Here is a 15,962-nt window from a genome sequence, read left to right on the forward strand (position 1 = left end):
GAAATACATTAAATAGATTCTAAATCTTTCTCATAATGTCATGTTTGTGTTGTATCTCTTCAACTTTTTCCCATTATTGGTTTGTCCATATTATGTGTATATTTCTATCCAGCTCTTTTAGCAATGTCTTCACTACATAATTTCTGGTTTCCTGCACTAGAAGTTGCAATCTTCTTTTGTTACTTGGTTATAATGTATATTATGAAAGTACCAGTATATGGCTTTTCCATACTCTAAGTGTCAAAACAACAACAAAAACCCCAAACAACAAACAAACAAACAAAAAAGCAAAAGCATTAAATTTATTTTATTCAACAGAAATTTTTACTTTTACCATTATCACACATTTTATTGCAGTTGTCTTAAGTCAGTTCAATTGCAAGACTTTCACATTCTTACACAAAGTCATTTAATGTGCTGAAAGTCATCAGTACTAACAGTCATTTCTTTCAGTCATCTTATTTCTGATAAACACATAAGGGTCCCATTCATAGCCTTATAGTTACATTAAACTCAATGCCTCTTTTAAAGGCAGAAATGGGTGACTCATTTTCCTCCAAAAATAACTTGCCATACCTGCTGCATTTTCTCGTAGTCCCACATCAAATGCAAGTTTATCTGTCTGGGATCTTGATGATGTTAAACATGTCAAATACTGCAAAATAGTGAAGTTATTGAAAAAAACCCCAACAGTATCCCTTAACACACATGTCAAATGAATACATTCACCTTACTTCATCTTACTATCATATTTAATTATTTTAATGAGTTAAAGATGATGCTGCTATTTATACAGAAGCTCTTCCTGAACTTAAAACATTAAAATCCTTTTTCTACTGCAGCACATTTCCATGTCAGCTGTGCAGTATGGCTTCTACCTTCTGAAATTTCATACAGCTCATCAGATAGGAACAGACAAACATCTAATTACAGCCCTATCATAATAAGCTTGATTCATGAAAACATTAAAAAACATACCAAAAGGCAGTAATTATACTTGCAACTCTGGTATATCAAGGCAACTACAATTTTCAAGGTTCATAAACATAAGCAACATTGTTTGAAGATCAGTGTAGCATTTTGCAGTACAGTAAAAAGGAGGGGAAGTGTTTTCCTGACTTCTCATTTCTTCAGCCTTCTATTAGGTGTATTCACATGGTAGAATTTGGTCAAAGATTCAAAACAGCTGAAATTTTTCAGTTGTAGAATATAGCATGAAGAAATTTATACAAGGGAGCTAAAGACAGCATCTTTGTGGGAACTATGGGATGTCAAATGGAACACCTTATCTTATAAAATACGATGGGGAAATAAAAAGCACATATCACAACAAATTCACTTGTTGTAGAAATATTTGCTATTGTAAGTATCATTAATACAGATTCCTTAAGGGCACAGAAATAATCCATGGCCAAAGGAGCTTTTCACCTACAATTTTGAATTAGATAAAGTATCTGAATTTTAAACAATTCTACTGTGTTGCGACACTGCAAGTTATTAACTTATTTTTCATCTAGTGCAGAAGATAGCTTGGAAAGAACATTATTCCGAATGCTTATTTTCTGGGGTTTTGTTAATTTGGTAAAAATCCATTTATGATTCATGCTACTGATTGTGTGCAGGTGCTCCCTGTCTTACCATTTCACTAAAGGAATGTCGGAGCAGTATCGCGTGGCCGTACAGCAGCGTCCGGTGGCCACCCCCTTGGGCTGCCTGCAGAACAGGGTGCAGAAGGTCAGAACTCCACTGCTCTGAGTGGACCACAATCAAAACTGTGCAACAACAGGAAGGGCTATGGCAGCTCAAGGAATAAGTGCAAATATTCAAAAAAGTTACGAAATGTACTCACCGGGGAAAAAAAATAATAATAACGTATTTGATACAGCAATAGTCAAATATATGCCAAAGGAAAAAATGTCGTTCTTTGACAAAGGCTTTTATTGTTACCTAATTTTTATTATGATTTAGTAAAACACGGCATTTGCAAAAACATATTTTAAATTAAATATTATACTTCTTACCTTTCTTATAAACTTCATGCAGGCATTAAAAAAAATAACAACATAAATATATATACATACAGAAACTGAAATCTGAGAGAGAAAATAACATACCTACTGCCCAGAATAATTTAAGCATATACTATCTACTTGCTAATATTAATCTTTAACATGTTTCAGATTCATTAAAGCAACTGCATCAGTAGTTTTAATCAAGTACAGTCATTACTTTTGAATATGTAAAACTCAAATAATGGTTATACATATGTAGGTAAATGGTTTTAAGCACTGTGAACAACACATAAGTTAAATTACCACCAGCTTCTTCAAAATATGTCATTCATGAAAAATGGTTTTAATCCTGCAGGAACTTGTCACTGCTCGATGAAGAAAACTGGAGAAAAGTAGCAGTGAATATGATACCTCTTTTATATATTAAAACTTTTTTTAATGAAAAAGGGAAACCTTAACAACAAAGTCAACTGTAATTTCAAACAGGTCATCAAAAAGAATTACATGTATTCAGTTTGCAACACATATAAAAATACTGAGAACAAGACCTCTTCCTGCTATTTTATTACTGAAAGTTTTTTAATGAGCCACTTGTAAGTTTAAGGCTGACTTTAAAAAAAAACAAACAAAAGAAGAAAACAACACAACCAAAACAACAGAACCTCCAAATTGAATAAGCTACAATCTTCCTCTAGAAAAATCTGAAACTAGCAGCAGAACTCTATTCCAAACTTAATTTAATATGAAAAGCAAATGATTTTTATTTCAGCCTTGCTATTAGTATGAACTCCTGTGTTCTTATTATAGTTTCTCCCATGGACTGTATCTAACTTCAAATTAAATGCAGAACAAAATAGTTTCAAAATAAATACAGCACAGCAGATTACATTATTTTTTTTTTGTCTACTGCTCCTCAAGCAAGAGTGTGTTCACTCTTTTTACCAAAGAGATTATATGTCCCCTACTTCCAATCCCAAATAAAATATTCATATATTATTATTAACTTCAGATCTTTCAGCTGCAGTTTGGGGTGAATATTTTGGAAATATTAAAAACTATGTAATTGCTTAGGAATCCTAGAAATGTTTAAATCAATATTTCGGTTTCCTAAACCTGTGTTTTTATTTTCATCAATACGTTTTTTATAGAATGTAATGTAATTGCAAACATAAAGAATCATACTTTTTTATGCAGTGGAAAACAAAAGGTCAGTATTAATGAAGTCTGAAAACCATGTATGCAAAAGTTAACAATGCAAGATCAAAGGTGATAGAGCTCCTTCTTCCTCATCTGTGTAATAATATGTGCCAGTTAAAGATCTGAAGCTCAGAATAAGCCATTAGGTTGTAAAATAAGTAAAGCCATAGAGTTTGATCATGCTCTGTTTGTAAGAGAATAGAAGTTCAATTCAGTTTGATTCAGCTGAAATTGGAAAATTAGGGTCAAAGCAAATTAGGGTCAGATTGATGATGTTTCTGGATTTGTGGATCAGACATATTCAAGAGTTGCCCCAGCTCCTCATTGCCAAAGAGAAATTAATGTGATTACAGAAGTGGAGCAATAATGTCCCAAGAATAATGACATCAGGACTCTCTTCTAGAAAATCCTGGACAAGGGAAGAAATGAGGACAATCTATATTCATATTTAATGTTCTCTGAAGTCAATTTACTTACCCCTTCACTTGCATTTTCCCCTGTGCTGGCCAGCATTTCTTGAAGTGCTCTGACAGATAGTGATTGTTCAAGGACGAAATTACAGACACAAAGGTCTGGAGGGACATACTGTAAAAATAAATTAAACAGTGCAAGAACAGATCAGCAGAACAGGTGAAACAGGATGAGAAGTGTGTCTGAACACTTGTTTATTTTAATTTTTAATCCATACTTAATGTCAACTCATTTGTTTTTGAGGTACATTCTATTCTTCTATAAATCCATTCTTCATAAATTGACAACACACCAGTTTTACTTTCCTTGAGTTGTGTTCCTCACAGTAAAATGAAACTTCTTCAGGTTCAAATGCGAAAGCTTTTCCCCTGCGTATTACTGTGTTCCTGTCTTCTAGAATGACACCAATGATATTGTATTTGTTCTGTAATATCACTGACTAAACAGAAGAGGAGGTATATTGTCTTATATAATGTATGAAGTTGATAGAATATGTTTACAGCAGTAACTAGAAAGCTAAGATTCAGAATCTTATAATGATATGATCTCTTCTAGGAAATCTTAATTTTTTAATCAATATGTCTGCTGGTTTTGAAACACGAAACTTCGCAGTAGACTTTTTTTTTCCAATTTTTTTGCCATCGATATGTCCAAAGAAAGATATGTCCAAGAGAAAAAAGTCTCAAGGGGAATTGTCATTGTACGTAAGTAAATAGGTGGCAGAAAAGTACAAAGACAGATCCAGACACTACACAGTAGTACTCAGTGAAAGGACAAGAGGAAATAGATACAAAGTGAAGTACAGGAAATACTTTTTCAACATAACAAAATCCCGTTCCTTTTACTGTGAGCATGGTAAACAGTAGAACAGGTTGCCCGGAGAGGTGGCAGAGTCTCCACTTGTGAAGATACTCAACCTCTGATCTGAGTTCCCTAAGCAATCTGTTCTGTCTGATGCTATTCTAAGTAGAGAGTTTGGACTAGATGATCTTCAGAGATGCTTTCCAACTTTAACAACTCCGTATTCTGTGATTCATGATAAAGATCATGGCTGTGGATGAGCTTTAATGTGGATATGCACTTCTTTTTTAAATCAGAGTCACCAGAGAGAATTAAAGTCCTGATAATGCTGAGTTTTAAGATGATGGAAAGTGAAGAAACTAAAACAATTAAGGCAAAAGATGCAGAGAGAACAAAAGAGAGAGAGGATGTCCTCCTCTGTTTGACTTATTATTAACATTATGCTTTAGCAGAGCTTTACAGTTTCATCTCTTCTCTCCTTTCTCCTCTTAAGCTCTGCTAATTACCCTGGAGGGTTTGGGGTTTTTTTTCTTCACATCTCTCTAGCTTCTTTTTTCAATTTTTCATTTTTAATCTTCTAAAATTCTCTTTTACTTAATCATTCTTGTCCCTGTACATTTAATTTCCTGATTGATACTGAAGTCAGGAGCAACACTTAACACTAGTAACTGACAGGCGACAATGCTTCTAAAATTTTCAATCCTGTGTATCAATACATTTGAACCTACAGCAGTAATAGAAATATGAGAATTTAGTGAACTTAACTATTAATAAGAGTCTCAAGACTTAATCTTGAAAATAGGAAATATTTCAGTTACAGGAATTTTCTTAGTTAAAGAATAGCAACTTTTGACTGTTTACAGGTGTGCCTCAAAATTTATTTGGAATCTCTAGGAAATTTTTGCAAACAATTCTAAGATGCAGTCAGGAAGAAAAGCATACATAAGGTCCCTCTAGCATCACATTTAAGAAATCAGAATTAAATGTGCTTGTGAATAAGTAGGTTAACATTCACAGATCAGTTACACCAGTTGAGAGTATCAGCTTCTTACTTTAGCTTCTGATGTTGGCTCCAAAAAGCACAGGCGATTCCCAAGTCCCTCAGCTGCCAAGCAAAACTTCCTTTGTTCTTTGTGAATACTGGCAACACACTGAAGTACTACTTCATCATCCTGTCACAACACAAAGAACAAGAAAAAAATTATTTTGAAGTTATACACACACTACAATGTTAAGAAATCCTGCAACATCTGTTGAAAATTATTGCAGTATACTTCTAAATTATATAATGTACATATGCAGAGATTCCTTTGATGTATATCTATATCAGATCTAAAAACATGTAAAGATTTCTATATAGATTTATATTCAAGACTTTATCAAAGTGACAAAGACAGCACACTATCTCCAAGGCTTTTACAACTGTAGTCTCCTTTTGTTTCTTTAGCAAGCACACTGTTACTCAGTTTACTCAGCAAAATATTTAAGGCTTACAGTAAAAAACGTTTACTGCAATTTTGCAAACAACACTGCTGGTTTTTAGCACAGTAAAATATCAAGACTATTCCTCAGAATTCATAATCTTAAATTATAAGTGTTCGTGTAATACAGAGATCTCTGTGTACAGCCAAAGATCCAAGGGGCATGTCTCATGTGAAATTTCAGATAAGTCACAAGAACTTGATCCTCAAAAGACATTTCCAAAGAATAAGAACACTCTGGAAAAGCACTTTTACAAATTGCTGCATAATACAATGCCAAACACATAAAGTGCCAAGCCCTTTTCTACCTCTTAATAGGTGATACTAAAGATGATATAAGCAAGCCAAAAGAGATTAATTTTAGTGTTTGATTGTGTCTAAGCCATATACAGAATTAAAAATAATTTTATTTTCCAAAACTTGTCCACTAACAAAAAATGTCTGAGGCTAGCATGTAGAAGCACTTATTTTTATACAGGCATGTAACTGTTTACCAAAAGACAGTGCCTGACAAGTTTTCAAGGGGGCAGAAGCTGATAAAACAGGAGTGATATTATATATCACTGTCCCCTCCAGCTACAAAGTTATACTGGTGTCAATTATTATTATCAAAGCAGATACACAACAGCCGCCTGTGCTGAGCTCTGAGATCACTTGAACAATTATGTTCTAAAAGCAGCACTGCTATTTACACTCCCCTTATGCAACTGCAGTACTATGACACTGCCACGGCTTCGGGCACTTGAAATAAAAGCTGCGAGAGGCAAAGTCATTTTCACCAAAGGAACTAAGTGACACACCCTTTAAAGAGGGAAATCAAAAGCATGTTTTTCGCTTGTGTGATTTCATAGGTGTCTGCAAGTTACAAGGCTTTTTTTAAGGTGACCCCTTCACTGCCTACTTACTACTACCTACTGAAATGGTCAACTGTTCCATTTCAGACTAATCAACAGTTATAGACAGTATTTGCTTATCTAGCTTTGCATGACAATCAGTAGTGGTTTCAACAGTACAGTAAAAGAATTCAAGACATTTTTGCAAAAAATTTTAAAATGTAGCAGATAGACAGAATTAATTAATGCTAAAAAATTAACTTTCCTCCTGTTATTTCTGCTTCCATTTCTATAAAATGGTCTCTGAAATTTTCAGCTTTTAAATTCTTCAATAAAATAACTTTTTTTCTTTTTACTTCTATATAACTCAAATTGTATTTATTTTCCCTACTACACTGAAGTATTCATCATTCCACAGAGGTGTGTGTATATATATATATATATATATATATATATATATATATCTTCTATTGTAATTCATATTTCCCTAAAAAATAAAATTATGCCTTCAGACTTTTAAAAAGTGTTCAAGGCCAGGTTGGACGGGGCTCTGATAAACCTGGTCTAATGGAAGGTTTCTCCACCTATGGCATTGGGGTGAAACTGGATGATCTTAAACATCTCTTCCAAGCCAAACTTCTATATGATTCTATGAACATATGAAAAACTTACTTAAAATGAGAATTAATCAAATGAATAAACTATTTTATTTTTAAATCCACACGAATAAAAGGGCAAGAGTTTCTCATATCATGAAATTGTCATTTTAATATTTTAGAATTCAGAAAAATAAGTACTTAGAATTTACACTGGCATCAGAAAAACTTTATCAATCATTAAGTGCAGTAATACCAAAATACAAGCACAGAATGTCTTAAGAAAGGTATGCAGCATTCAATACTGATGTTTTATGTTATTGTCCTAAATGACCACTGTGCTCTTTCCTTTGTGCTACCAACACTTATCAAGCTGGGTATTTGCTATGAAGAAAACTTCAATTGCTATGTAAAAAACTTCAACAGGTTTTATTTTTAAATGGCAAGAATATTATGTTATATGGTATTTCAGAATGTTTTGCAGCAGCTTTTAAAAGTATTCATTCATGACTGAGTATAAAGAATTAACAAAGCCTATACAATCTGCAAATGAGACAATTATTAGTTAAGATGATTAAATATTAATGTATTCTCACTGAAAAAACATCGTTCTGGCTGAGGTCTGTAATTGCTTTTCTGGCCTGAAGATGCTAATAGAAACGAGTTTTATGGAGTTGCAATACTATCATGAAAATGCAGATCATGTCTCAGCAATACCGTGTTTTCAGTACCTAGTTTGTGAACCATGAATTCAACAAATTTAAATGGGTTTGATTGAGTAAGGGTTTAAAATGCAATTTTTCTCATCTAGCAGGTCTGACAGTTCCATGTTCTAGTCCATTTATTTTGGGGGTGGGGTTTGGGGTCTTGTGGGGTATTTTTTGGGGGGCTTTGTTGTTTGGTTTGTTTGCTTGTTTGTTTTGGTAGATTGGTTGGTTTATAATAAAACAGGCTTAGAGTGCACAGAATCACAGACAGGAAAGGGTACGCCCATAAACAATGGTCCACTACAGACGGGCATTTGCACAAGAAACTGCTTTTGCTATTCTTCCTCAAAAAGTACACACATTCTAAGCATAATTTCCTAATAACTGGTTTCCACCAGTGGCATCCATGAGATACACTGTAGACCACCATCATTCTATCTATTCACAAATACAGTAGCATAGCAATTCTTAACTTTTTTATTCTGAATGAAGATGAAGTGGAAGTTTTCTCCTTACTGTGCAGAAATCTCTTATCGGATTAGGATTCATCTCTCAGCCTTTTAGCAAAAGGACACACACAAAGTAACACCATCCCAAATCTAAGGAGGTTTATACATTAAAGTTGCTAAAATATATTTCAGATGGTCTGAAATATTGCAGAATTTACCTAGTGTAATGTAGCTAATGTGTCATAATACCATCCATTATCCGTTTATCTGCATAACTTTTGCAAAAAGGAAAAAGACACTATGGGGGATTTGGGTTTTTTGACTTGAAAGTAGGTAACCACATAACTTTGTGTATTGCAAAAGTAAATTTCTTCTTTCTTTGGCTAGAGCTGAAGTAATGATACAGTAATGTCAATATAAACTGAGAAACAAAGGTATTTCTAAAACAGTTACAAATTCACTATGTTCTAATTTTAAGAATGAACAAGTTACAAAATAGAAAATGGCTCTACACAAAAGTATGTCCTTGTGAATACATTAAATATTTAACATTTTTTTAACAGAAAACTTTTATTCCTAGCCTTCAGCAATACAGAATTAAGCAGTATACTATATAACTTTAAAAACGAATTTTTGAAGAACCACAGTGCAGTAACTCATTACCAAACACTATTTTGTCTTGATGTTCAGGCTGTCTTCATCCTCAGTTTTCATAATATAAAGTGATGGTGAACTTAAACTGAGCTCCCTGTGACAAAAGAATAAGTAAAAACTTAAAAAAAAATTGATTTTTATTACTCAATTACTTGACTTGCTGCAATGGAATTCGATGATCAAGGTGAGTTAATGTATTGTTGACATGACCTTGCTCCTGCACAGTTCACCAGTTTTTCAATGCAGAATTTGAGAATAAGGAAGTCCCAATAGTTCGTGAAACTCCTTCTTCATTTATATTGCATATATATTCCATAATTTAGAGTTGTAGTGATTTATATAGTACACATAAATCTCTATAGGGGTTGTATTCAAAAATAGACATGCTTCAATATATTCTATATCATCAAGCACAGAACCACAAATACATGAATTATATACATGCAAATGTTGCTGGAAAATGATACCCTAGATTTAGTTTATTACCTATTGAGTCAACATCTACCTAATCTCAGTAATAATGCTGAAAATAAAGGGATAAATTAAAATTGACATGACTTTGAAAATGAATCAGTTCTAGGTAATTAATCAACTTTTTTATTATACTACAAAGAGAAAGACTTTTCTCAGAAAAGTTACATATTTTGCCTATAATTTACTCATAGCTGCAATAAACATTCAGGTAGATACTTTCACTCTAATGACTAACTTTAATGCAAAGTGATACAGAATTGTTTAAAAGTACATTCTTCTGTCAAACCACGGAAAAGTTTTATTTGATAATATATCCTTTCCATCAAGAAAAATATATTACTTTAAGGAAAGCCAACACATATCTTTTAAACAAAGAAACTCAGAATTTCTGGGTTTTTATGGTAAAACAAGCAGGCATATCGAGTTGATGCTCTATATAGGCCTGATTATTGTGAGACACTTGCTGATTATAGATCAGTGCTACAAAGATATGAACTAAGTAAAAATCCACAGCCACCTCCACTCTTTGATAGACAACATTCTACTCACATCTCTTCCTCTATCACAAAGCACAGGATGTAAATAAACATCTTGATAGCATTTGAACACTAGCTACAAAGTAAGGAACTATGTGCTGAGTTGACAATTTTCTATCTGAAGATGGATTTGGTAAATTTGTTTGCATCCAGCAGTTCCTTTTAATTGCTGAGCAGGGCTTGCACAGAGCCAAGGTTTTTTCTGCTTTTCCTATGGCAATGTTGCTGAGGAATCTGGGGCTCTATGGGAGGCTGGGGGGTGACACAGCCAGGGCAGGTGACCCCAGCTAACCAGAGGGACATTCCAGACCATATGACATCATGCTCAGCATATGCATGTATTTCACTTAGATAGAGGAAATAATTGTTTTTTAATTGTATTATTTATGACTATAATAATTATATAAACAGATTAAGTCTTAGTCTCCAAAAAAATAGTTCATCATAGCCAGTTTTTACAAAAAATGGAAAATCATATAGTCAATATCCACCTACATCACGGGTAATACAGCAGCTTTAATAAAAGGTGTAGGTTAGGCCATTGAATTTCTAGACAGTGTTTTGTGGGAAGCAAGTCTAAATCCTCAGACAACAGTGAAAATGTAGAATTAAGAAAGTAGAAAAAGTGCTTTTTCACTTGCTCTATGTTTTGGGGTTTTTTTTTGGCAGAGTAATAAATCTCTGTACTATAGTAAAATTTTACACCTGGTATAAGGCTGACGATGTGCATGAAAAATTTGTCACACCTTTCTTGGTTTGCTGCATTAAAGAAGGTAATTGAAGAAAGGTGAATCAAATTAGCAAGCTGATGAAGTGTACCAAGACCTCCTAAATACTAGTGTAAAAATAAAGTGAGTTAACTACGTGCTTCTGTTGTAGAAATCCATTTAAATTATCCATTAAAAAAGACTTCATAATTTACCTAATTTCCAACTTCTTAGTAAATACAGTCAATTTTTCCACTAATTCTAAAACAGAAGCTTCATAAAACACCACTTTAAAGGATTACACTACTTCCACCTTTGAAAAGAACAGAACTTTTCAAACTTATACACAACTATTGGGATTTGTTGCTTCAGTTATTGTTACTGCAACACTTGGCAAATTTGGATTTTTTCACCCTTTCACATTCTGAAAAATTAATTTCATAAAACTGATACAGAAAACAGTTCTGGTATGGCTTATTATTTCTGCTACTGTTCTACTTCAGATGAAGGATGTGGAAAAATTCTGGCTGCTGAATTTATTATTTACCAAGGCAACACAATCTCAACTATTTAGACTTCCTAATAAAGTTCATAAAAATTAAAAGGTTTTTTGATTAAATTTTACTTGGGTTGTTTTGGGTTTGAGGCTATGATCTAGAAAAATAATTTAATGTATTCGTTTGGCATTCTAGCTAGTACAATTCAGTTTGTTTAGGTTCCTGTACTGCAAAAATAAAGTTATTTTCCTGCAATATTCTGCCAAAGAGATGTGAATCTTCTGTATATCTCTTGAAAGTACTTCTTTTCCCCACACTATCCACTTATAATAGTGAAGATAAATTTTTTCAATAAATACTAACCTACTGGCTCCATAAATTAGTATTAGGAATATTGTTTACTAGAGGATGTATCCAAGGATAACCTAAAGAAAGGTTTAATATCAGAGTCAGCTTATGAACCAAAAAAGGTTCATAAAAGATTCAAGTTATATTTTTCACTCCTGTAGTTATAAAAGCTTATACAGGTCTGCTGCAATATGATAAAATTCATTAGGACCTCCACACAAAAATGCATGCTGCACGAATATTTTGGTCCCCAAGTGCAGACATCATAGTCATGCAATTGAATCAGGAAGAGATCACATGAATATATCATCTTAGGCTTTCCTTTGCTTTAAATGTCTATAAATAAATCTTCTGATAAACAGTATGTGTTAACATCTAAAATAAAGGTGTGCTTATACACCTCATATTATAAATTACCAAAAAACCCACAAAAAATGAGGGAAACCAATATCCAGAGCAGATCTTAAATCAGCAGTGGTCATGGAGAGGTGGATTCTCTGGAGATTTAGCTTTACTTCCAGTACTTGCTATCAGTTGTTTTTAATATCTTTCTATAAATTAAAAACCTTTATTTCTTTGTAGTAACATACCAAGGTGAGGTCTGTCTGGGGCCCGTCTGGGACCTGTCCTCCCTGCAGTAAGCATACAAATTTCTCCCAGTAACCACAGCCTGTTCACTGCAAATGGATCCTTATGATGACAGCAGATTTCTTTGATGAAAATTCACACAGCACCCTCTGACAGTTCTCAGAAGATTTTAAAAATAGAGTTGGGGTTTCCGTTGTCAGTCTTTTCCTTCAACAGTGGTTGGACCAAAGCCTAATCATAACTCTGGAACATAGTCCCATATCTTATATCAAGCCATCAGCAAGGCAGAATAAGCAAATCTGCAGCAATAAAGCACCAAAAAAAAAAAAAAACCAACAAAACCCACAAAAAACCCCAAATAAAAACAAAACAAAAAAAAACTCTTCGAAAAAAAAAATACTTCATAAAGTCAAGTAGTGTAATACTGACTATTTTGATTCTTTTTTTTTCCAATCCAATTCCAGGCAGTATAGTTGCCATTGAAGCATTTAGATAGTTTGCTGCCCTTTGTATCACAGGTTTCTCCACCTCTCCCTTTACACAGCTCTTTGTGGAAATGAGATAGCATGAGAGAGTGACCACAAAGGGACACCCACACAAAACACCAAGACCAACTGTAATATCCAAAATATTTATCTCTCATCTATCATTAAAACTGAGTACTAAATAGTCTTTAAAAATCACTGCTTTGATTTCAAACTGTAATGCATGAGAAAATGAAGACTTATTAATAGAGCTGGTGTATACTAGCTGTGCAGACCGGCTTGGTGCACCTCAGGCAAATTAAATATGTCCTCTCACAGAATCACAGAATCACCAGGTTGGAAGAGACCTTCAAGATCATCGAGTCCAGCCCATGCCCAAACACCTCAACAAGACCATGGCACTGAGTGCCACATCCAGTCTTCTTAAAACACATTCAGGGATGGAGACTCCACCACCTCCCTAGGCAGACAATTCCAGTACTTGATCACTCTTTCCATAAAAGATTTTTTCCTAATATCCAACCTACATTTCCCTTGGCACAGCTTAAGACTCTGTCATCTGCTTCTGTCAGTTGCTGCCTGGAGAAAGAGACCAACCCCACCTGACTACAAACACCCTTCAGGGATTTGTAGAGAGTGATCAGGTCACTCCTGAGTCTCCTTTTCTCCAGGCTAAACACCCCCAGCCGTTCCTCACAGGGTTTGTGTTCCAAGCCTCTCACCAGCCTCGTTGCCTCCTCTGGACAGACTCAAATGTCTCAAGGTCCTTCCTAAACTGAGGGGCCAGAACTGGACACAGCACTCAAGGTGTGGCCTCACCAGTGCTGAGTACAGGGGAAGAATGACCTCCCTGCTCCTGCTGGCCACACTGTTCCTGATACAGGCCAGGATGCCAGTGGCCTTCTTGGCCACCAGGGCACACTGCTGGCTCATGTTCAGCTGGATGCTGACCAGTATCCCCAGGTCCCTTTCTGCCTGGGCACTGTCCAGCCACACCAGCCCCAGCCCATTATGTTGCAGGGGGTTATTGTGGCCAAAATGCAGGACTTGGCACTTGGACTTGTTAAACTTCATCCTATTGGACTCTGCCCATCCATCCAACCGTTCCAGGTCCCTCTGCAGAGCCCTCCTCCCTTCCAACAGATCAACACTGCCCACGGCTTAGTGTCGTCTGCAAATTTACTAATAAAAGACTCAATACCCTCATCCATGTCATCAATAAAATATTGAACAGGACTGGCCCCAGCACAGACCCCTGGGGGACACCTCTGATGCCTGATCTCCAGCTGGATGCAGCACAGTTCACCAGCACTCTCTGTGGCCATCCACCCAGTTCTTAACCCTGCAAAGAGTGTTCCTGTCCAAGCCATGGACTGCCAGATTTTCCTATCAGGCAGTGCCCTGTCTTTCTTTAAGAAACTGTTCTGGTTTCACGAGGGGTAGGGTTAATCTTCTTCACAGTGGTTAGTACAGGACTACATTTCAGATTTGTGCTGAACAGAGAGTTAATAACATAAGGATGCTTTTATTATGGCTGAGCTGGGCTTGCACAGAGCCAAGACCTTTTCTGCTTTTCGTACAGCCACACTAGTGAGGAAGCTGGGGCTGCATGGGAGGTGACACAGCCAGGGCAGGTGACCCCAGCTGACCAGAGGGACATTTCAGACCGTGTGACATCATGCTCAGTATATAAAGTTGGGGGAAGAAGGAAGGGACGTTTGAAGTGATGGTGTTTGTCTTCCCATTCACCATTACAGATGATGAGGCCCTGCTTTCCTGGAGATGGCTGAAACCTGCCTGCCCATGGGAAGCACTGAATTCATTCCCTGTTTTGCTTTGCTTGTGTGCACAGCTTCTGATTTCCCTATTAAACTGTCTTTATCTCAATACAGGGTTTTTCTGGCTTTTACCCTTCTGATTCTCTCCCTGATTCCAGTGGTGGGGAAGTGAGCAAGCAGCTGGGTGGGGCTTAGCTGCTGGGTAGGATTAAAAGAGACAAGAAAGTAAGTGACATTAAGTACACACATTAACAGAATGGCAGATTGACTAAAAGCATCAAGATAGACGCCATTCTGATCAAGGAAGTGATACTGAATAGACACGTTAGAGCAGATTCCAAGGAGGGCTGTGAAGCAGTCAGAGTTTTGGAGCAGCTCTCTCGTCAAGAAAGGCTGAGAGGGTGGGAACAATTGTCTCATCAAGAAGGCTGAGAGAGCTGGGGTTGTTCATCATTGAGAAGGCTTCAGGGAGAGCTTAATGCAGCGTTTCAGTACTTAAGGGGGCTTGTAAGAAAGATGAAGAGACTTTTCACGAGGTCTTGTAAGGACAGGATAAGGGACAACAGTTTTAAACTAAAGGAGTATAGATTCAGGTTGGACTCAAGAAAGAACTATTTTAGAATGATGGTGATAAGACACCAGAACATGTTGTCCAGAAAAGCTGTGGATGTCCCATCATTGAAGCAGGTCTCTGAGCAACCTGATCCACTGAAAAATGTCTCTGCCCAGGGCAGGGGCTGGACTAGATGATCTCCAAAGTTCCGTTCTGACCTAAATCATTTCTGTGATTCTATGAGATGTGGCGTCACCACTGGCATGCTTTGCAACTCTCACATTCATAACCTCTGTCAAAGGTTATATAAGCAAATGAAGAAATACACTAGATATGTTAGGAAAGGAAGGTGTTTATGTTAGGAAAGGAAGTAATTACCGTTAATTTTAATGGAGCATCCTTTTGGAGAGAGAAATTAATGTAAGGTACATTATTGTGTATATACATAGTTCCATATATTTTGTTGGTTTTGCCAATTTCTTTTACATCTGGTGCAAGTGAACCAGGCTAACCAAATAGCAACAGGAAGATATAACGTAGGACACCCATTACAACAAATTTACAACAATTTTCTTTTCATTTCTGAAATTAATTGGTAACTGAAGTTCACAAATGAAAGAGATTTTGGCGTAACAAACTCAACTTGCAGGGTTTAGCTTAGAAACTTTTATTGTTTGAAAGATGCCCATAAATATCAATGGAATAGCCAGTGTCTTGTCTCAATTGCAGATGAACCAATTTAATAAACTTGACACCTGACAGCAAGAAGGAATCCAGATAGAAGTTGTCAGCCTT

The 15,962-nt window shown here is 35.7% G+C and overlaps 1 protein-coding gene across 1 annotated transcript in view; it reads right to left on the reverse strand.

The window, feature by feature from the left end:
• RYR3 (ryanodine receptor 3) overlaps positions 1–15,962 on the reverse strand; it is a 192,487-nt gene that overhangs the window by 142,504 nt on the left and 34,021 nt on the right. The window contains exons 2-6 of the mRNA XM_088167194.1: positions 5,534–5,653; positions 3,687–3,794; positions 2,022–2,033; positions 1,639–1,713; positions 577–655 (exon numbers count right to left, since the gene is read on the reverse strand). Of these exons, the coding sequence (XP_088023320.1) occupies positions 577–655; positions 1,639–1,713; positions 2,022–2,033; positions 3,687–3,794; positions 5,534–5,653 (394 nt within the window). The remainder of the gene's footprint in view (positions 1–576; positions 656–1,638; positions 1,714–2,021; positions 2,034–3,686; positions 3,795–5,533; positions 5,654–15,962) is intronic.

Source organism: Sturnus vulgaris, chromosome 6 (genome assembly GCF_052056855.1).
Source record: "Sturnus vulgaris isolate bStuVul1 chromosome 6, bStuVul1.hap1, whole genome shotgun sequence".
Taxonomy (NCBI): domain Eukaryota; kingdom Metazoa; phylum Chordata; class Aves; order Passeriformes; family Sturnidae; genus Sturnus; species Sturnus vulgaris.